Below are 6266 nucleotides of genomic sequence, written 5' to 3'. Positions count from 1 at the left end.
AATTTCTATTGAAATCATGAGAAATAACAAATTTAATGCGATTTTTAACAACTGCATTTAGAAAATCTTTTTAGAAATAGAGAATTAGAAAAAAAAACATTGGTTCAATTCGGCCATCAAAAAGAGAAATACCATGACTGTTAACTGTTGGACATAATGTGCTTATTATGTGATATAAGGTTTTCAATGCTTACCTATTTTTTTCCCATTAGGAGAGTTTCCCAGTCCAGGACATGGTCTCCTGAGTGGTCCCGCCACCACTGCATCACAAGCCTTAAAACCAGTCTAACCTGGGACATGACTGCTCTGCTTCCCAACGTCAGTGTTCCTGGGAGTACGGCAGCTTTGCTGGTGACCACTGACTGTCCGTTTAACCTGACTGCAGCTGCTCAGGCAGGACTGGGGTCAGGCCATTCACTGGCCCCACTATGTACCGTGTGTTGCTGTGGGGTTCTCAATCGCACCTTGGCAGTGGCATTCATGGTCAGCCTAGCATTTGCCATCGTGGTTGGGAACGTGGTCACACTTACAGTGTTTGTGCAGACCAGACAGTCGAGAACACCACAGGGATACCTGAAAGGTAAATGTTGTGAACTGTGTGTTAAGACAACTTTTGTTGTAATTTTGTGCTATATAAATAACATTTATTGAATTGAATTAAAAAATAATAATTGAACTGCTTTATCACCACATCTTAACATGTACATCTAGAGTGTAAATCAAGTTTCATGGATTGATTCCAGTAGAGCCCGACCAACATCAGATATTTACCGATATTTGATATGAAATCTGATATCAGCTGATATATTTTTTTCTTTCAGGCACAGGAAACATAAACAGATTTACCTGACATTGGTCATGTGCAGTTATTTATAACTCCTTACTAATATAATATAACGATTCTGTTCATATTGCTACATTAAGTCATAGATCACTGGTTTACATTTCTTGTATCTGCTGGCTGTTGTGTTTGTGTGGTTCCAAACACATGCAGGAACGTTGTAGAGTGCCCTCTGGTGGACAAACTATGCAACCTTAATACTAACAACAAGATTATAAGAGTTTGTTCCACCTCTTCTTTCCTTTTGTATTTTAATTTATCCTCTGGTATATCACATAGATATTACTGGGCAATATATCGTCCCTCAACATTATATTGGTAGGGCTCTAATTTCAAGAAACGCAAAAAACAATTCCTTAGTAAAATTTAATTTCCTGTTTGTAAAATGCAGTAATATTAAAGAAGACTTTTTTTTTCAGTCTAGAGAGATATAAGAGAATCTTTAATTTTAAGCAATAAATATATTGTAAATTGTATTATATGTATAATGTATAAGTATTGCATTCCTTTCACAAGGTGGCAGTGACCAGAAGGGATTATAAAGTATTATAAATCAACTTCAAATTCAAATTCAAATTTTATTTGTCACGTACACAGTCGTACACAGTCATACACAGTACGATATGTAGTGAAATGCTTAGACAACTGCTCGTGACCTAAAAAAAAAAAAAAAAAAAGGCTATGAATAAGATAGGAAATAAATATGAAAAATTAAAAAGGGTAAATTTAACTAGGAAGGAATAAAATATAAATTAAGGTTAAAAATGAAATAACTGTACAACACAATTTAGAATGAAGGGTAAATTTAACTGGGAAAGAATAAGATAAAATATATAAATTAAAGTTGAAAATAAAATAACTGTACAACAAAATACACAATACACAGTATAGAACTATATAAGAATGTATGAAGAAATATAAATAAATAAATAAATAAATATATACACAATAACAGCAGCTGTACAAGTATTAACTGGAAATGAAGAATATAGTGACCAGTGTTGTGCAATCCACATTATGTCTTATATTAAATTAGTTTCATTCAGCACAACCGATTCATTTAAATTTATGGAAAACCTAAATCAGAAAGGTTGTTTTTTAAATTCTGCAAATAAAGCAGTTCTTGTGATTAATGGTAAAATGCTAAGTAAATGATAATAAGGAAAACTAAATACAGCTATCCAACATGACATCTTCCTCTTCTTTCTTCTCTGTGACAGTGTCTCTGGCCATAGCAGATATGATGGTCGGTGTCCTCGTGGTTCCTTTTTCCATCTACACTGAAATCTCTCTGATGGTAACCACCACGCCCCCTGTTTGGTATCAGGGTACTTCTACTTCCCCTGCCAACTCCTCTTCTCGTGGTGGACTAGTAAGCCCATGGCAGCCCTGCATGCTGATTGGTCCAGTGTTTGCTGGATGCACATTTGTTTCCATCAGCACCATTTTCCTAATGACTTTGGAGCGCAGTGTGGCCATCCTGTGGCCACTCCAAAAGGACGCCTTGGTGACCCGAAGACGAACTCTGTTCCTCATCCTGTTCTCCTGGGCTTCCAGCTTTCTGCTGGCTTTAGCGCCTCTCATCTTCAGCAGAAACTTCACTTTGGAGTACAATGAGTGCAGTCGCATGTGTAACTACACCCCACTCATGCTTGGAGGCCATCTCCCGCCTGATGCCAACATCTTGTTGTTATTCCCAGCGTTCGATTTCACACTGCTCGGTGGCACATTGGCTGTTAATATCGTGTCTTTCACTAGCATTCGGCGGTACTCCCAAAAACGCAAACTACTCTCAGAGGGGAGTCTGAGCGATGGAGGAGGAGGAGGTGGAGGATGCCCTCACAGGCCCTCTTTTTCAGACATCAAAGCAGCCAAAACAATTGGCATATTAACATTTGCCTTTACAGCATCCTTCACGCCCATTGCAGTGTTTGTGCTCGGGAACGTGGTGGGATACACCTGGTGTAATTTCTCCTTTTTTGCCTTCTGGATTCTGACAGGAAACAGTTGCTGTAATGTTATTATTTACAGCGTCAGGGACCACCGCTTCAGGAAGGGTGTGACCCTGCTGTTTCAACGAGATCAATCCCCCCCGCATGGCGAGAAGAACTAAGAGACGCGTAAATCTGTGTTGTGGCTGTGACCCAAAGTATGACTTGGAATAGTTTAAAAAGTAGAGAAAGGTGAAGAATGGGTTTATTCGCTTACTCTGTGAAAAGATTGTCATCCCTTTCCTGTTTTCAAAGAGAGGAAAAAAGGAACCCTGCCTATTTCAACTTGTGGTCCTTAATATGCCATCAATAATCTCTCTTGCTAAAGCATTATGTTAAAAACATATGAATTTCATCCATTAAAAAAGCAGCAACGTTATTCCATATTATGACCTATAAAGGCTGTGATTATTTTACATGTGCAATGCACTCTGGATTGATGATGGAAACGAGTTCGACTCATTACATCAGTCTCACAACCAAGTACATAATGTATGAACGCTACGAAATGTCTAAAGGAAACAAGAAAAGAGATATTAATCTACACAGTTTTCTCATCCATAGCAAGAGAAAGGGAAATGATCGGGCACATGCGGATGAAGACAACTTCCAAAAGACCCCGAGCTGTGTTCTTGACACTTCTGTACTAACACATTTGATTAATTTAGAGCTCACAAACACTTTTTGTTGTTGTTGGTGAGAAGCAGAAGCTAAGACCAAAAGCTGCACCTATAATTTGTCTCCCCAAAAATGCAGACAGCAAGTGAAAGTGAAAATAACTTTAAGATAGCCTGGGAACAGAAAGTATTAAATGTAAAGATGCTCTGCAGGCAGCAAAATATAACTTATGGCAGGTGCTGCCTTTGAAAGTGCACCAAAGTGTGTTTAAGAGTCTATAAACATAAAGTGTCTTGAGGAGAGATTGACTACATTGAAAAGGTGGATGGTAGGCTGAAATTACAGGTTAGGAAAGACATTTTATCATAACCTGATACACTCCCCTTTCACACCTCTCAAGTGGCTGCACAGAAAAGGATTTTGTCCCATGCTTGCTTCTTCAGCTCTGTGATCGTCTTCATTGTTGGGGTTTTTTAGTGAAGAGGAAACAGAAAGCAGGAAGAGAGAGTGGTGGAAGACACTCCACAAAGGGCCACGGTTCAAAGTCAAATCTGGTTAAATGCATTTAGCCTTTCAGCACATGGTTGCCTGCTCAACCTGGGAGAAGGTCATCCTCGTTTTTTGTTTTTTAATTCTGAGTTATGCCAACAGTCTTTTCATGTTCAGTTATGTCATTCTCAGATTTTAGTTGAATGGGATGTGCTATCTAGCCCAGCGGTTCCCAACCCCTGGGCCTCGGACCGGTACCGGTCCGTGAGTCGTTTGGTACCGGGCCGCGAGAGTTGAGGCTCAGGTGTGAAATGTATAGTTTTCAGGGTTTTTATCGGTTTTCAGCGTTATTTTGTTATCGTTTTTATCGTTTACTCGGTTTTCCTGGGTCTTTTCACGTGTGTTATGAATAAATCTTCTTTTTTTCGCTACCGGTACTAGTTTTATTTTGTTGTATTTATCTGCGACACCTTAAAGGCCGGTCCATGAAAATATTGTCGGGCATAAACCGGTCCGTGGCGCAAAAAGGGTTGGGGACCGCTGATCTAGCCTACCTGCACCATAAATAACAATGGTGGCCTATTATTTTTTTTATTAAAAAAAACTAAATATCTACATTACATCATGTTTAAGTTGTTGTGGTGTTGTGGGCATAATAAGTCATGTCTTTGTAGTCGCTTTTTTTTTACAGGTAGTAAACATATTTATTTCTGCTAAGATGTTGACCATTTTACCACTGACTTGCTTTTTAAATCAGCCTCAAGTGGTCATTTGAAGAACTGCAGTTTTTGGCATTAAGCATTACCTTCATTATTAAGCCCCATATGTTGTCTCTTGGACTGGGTTTATACAAACATGATCAAATCTGCCTATAAACACATAGAAAGTTTCCTTACCTTTCTTTTTTTTTTTTATGTGAGTTTCTGTGGTTCATGTCCAGGGTAAAAAATAAATCAACAAATAAACAGTTGCCAAGTAACCACTCTAGACGATTATTGGTGTCAACAAAGAAACAATTTAGTAACACCTTTGTGAGGTTTAGAGGTGCTGGTAGGCGGAGAGTTTTGTTTTTGTATCCAGTTTTTAGACCAAGCCATTTCCTGGTTTAAGCTAATTTGAGGTGTTTTCATCACCTAACACGTTTCCAAAAAAGCCGAGGCTCAAGAGTTCCCATAAGTCAAATGTAAATGCCATTCAAATGGAAACACATAAAACTTTAAATGAAAAAGTTCTGAAAAAGTTAAAAAACGCTTTCAGGTTTGTCCACATATTATGGATCGTGACTGAAAAGGTCATTAACTGCACAACAGCAAGTCCTTGCAGTGAGTCTACTGCCACAACAAATCCATATCCTCTCCCCGGGTGTCCTTGTTTCCTCTCTCCAAATCTAAACCTTGCTTTCAAAGGGCTTTAATGAGCCTTTCACAAATTTCAGAGAAAAAAGTATGTCAAGGAGCCACAACAGCCACAACTGCATAATGAGTAGTTTATTTGTAACTTTTTTTTAATCTTTTGTTTGTTTTTGTGTTGTTTTTTAATGACAGCAGTGTTTTTGTCACCTGTTAATTTATAATGGGGTTTGTTTGTAATTAGAAATCATGTTACAGCCTCCTCATAGGAAACAGTTAAGGTTACTTTTAAAATCCATTAATTCAGTTTATTTTGATAACAGTCTGCCTCAAGTATCAGAAATGCACTTTATCAGTTGCTATATGAGCCATTTCCATTGTGCCAGGTGTCGGACACAAATATTATTTTGGACAGATTTTTATTTTTAGCTTTGTATTTTGTCTGCATATTAAAGAATGATCTGTGTATTTATTAACCCTTGTGTGGTGTTTGTATTTTTGTTACTCAGCCAGTGTTCATGGGTCTGGTGGACCCGCTAGAGTTTTGGCTTTCCAAATTAACACTATCAAACAATTTTATGTTAAATTACTCAACAGATGTTTACTTCATCCCAATTACAAGACATATGAACAGCAAACATGGTTAATTTTTTCCCTTTACCTTTGTTAGATCACATTTATGAATTAATGTGCTTCTCGTTTTTCTTTTATATAAAATGTTATAAATAAATCAGTTATAATCAAGTGGAGTGAGTGGAAAGACACAACACATTTACACGTGAAAAAATAATTAATTGTTTAATTTTTCTTTTGAAAAAAACTGAACACGGGTCTCACAGACCCGAACACCATACAAGGGTTAAATCAGTACTGACTAAATGAATGGGACTCCAGCCACTTGAGATGTAGAATAAAAACATTATGATATATAGCGGACCCTCGGTCTATCTTTTCAGGGTATAACATACAATGTATAAC

At 37.7% G+C, this 6266-nt stretch overlaps 1 protein-coding gene across 1 annotated transcript; it reads left to right on the top strand.

Annotated features, from left to right (window-relative positions):
• The first annotated feature begins 297 nt into the window (after window positions 1–297).
• LOC146639808 (trace amine-associated receptor 13c) lies at window positions 298–2954 on the top strand. The gene is made up of 2 exons (XM_085355489.1): window positions 298–580; window positions 2062–2954. Exons 1-2 carry the CDS (start codon window positions 298–300, stop codon window positions 2952–2954), a joined length of 1176 nt encoding a protein of 391 aa, XP_085211615.1.
• The last annotated feature ends 3312 nt before the right edge of the window (window positions 2955–6266 follow it).

Source organism: Diplotaxodon limnothrissa, linkage group LG1 (assembly GCF_057381915.1).
Source record: "Diplotaxodon limnothrissa isolate DT_005_m linkage group LG1, D_limnothrissa_male_GT1.1, whole genome shotgun sequence".
NCBI classification, from domain to species: Eukaryota; Metazoa; Chordata; class Actinopteri; order Cichliformes; family Cichlidae; genus Diplotaxodon; species Diplotaxodon limnothrissa.
This window is presented reverse-complemented; position numbering and strand designations above follow the sequence as displayed.

What these genes read in the sequence shown, in the direction of transcription:
- LOC146639808 (XM_085355489.1), top strand. Translation starts at nt 298, where the DNA reads ATGACTGCTCTGCTTCCCAACGTCAGTGTTCCTGGGAGTACGGCAGCT. An exon ending in ACCACAGGGATACCTGAAAG is followed by an intron (nt 581 to 2,061) that starts GTAAATGTTGTG and finishes TCTCTGTGACAG; the next exon opens with TGTCTCTGGCCATAGCAGAT.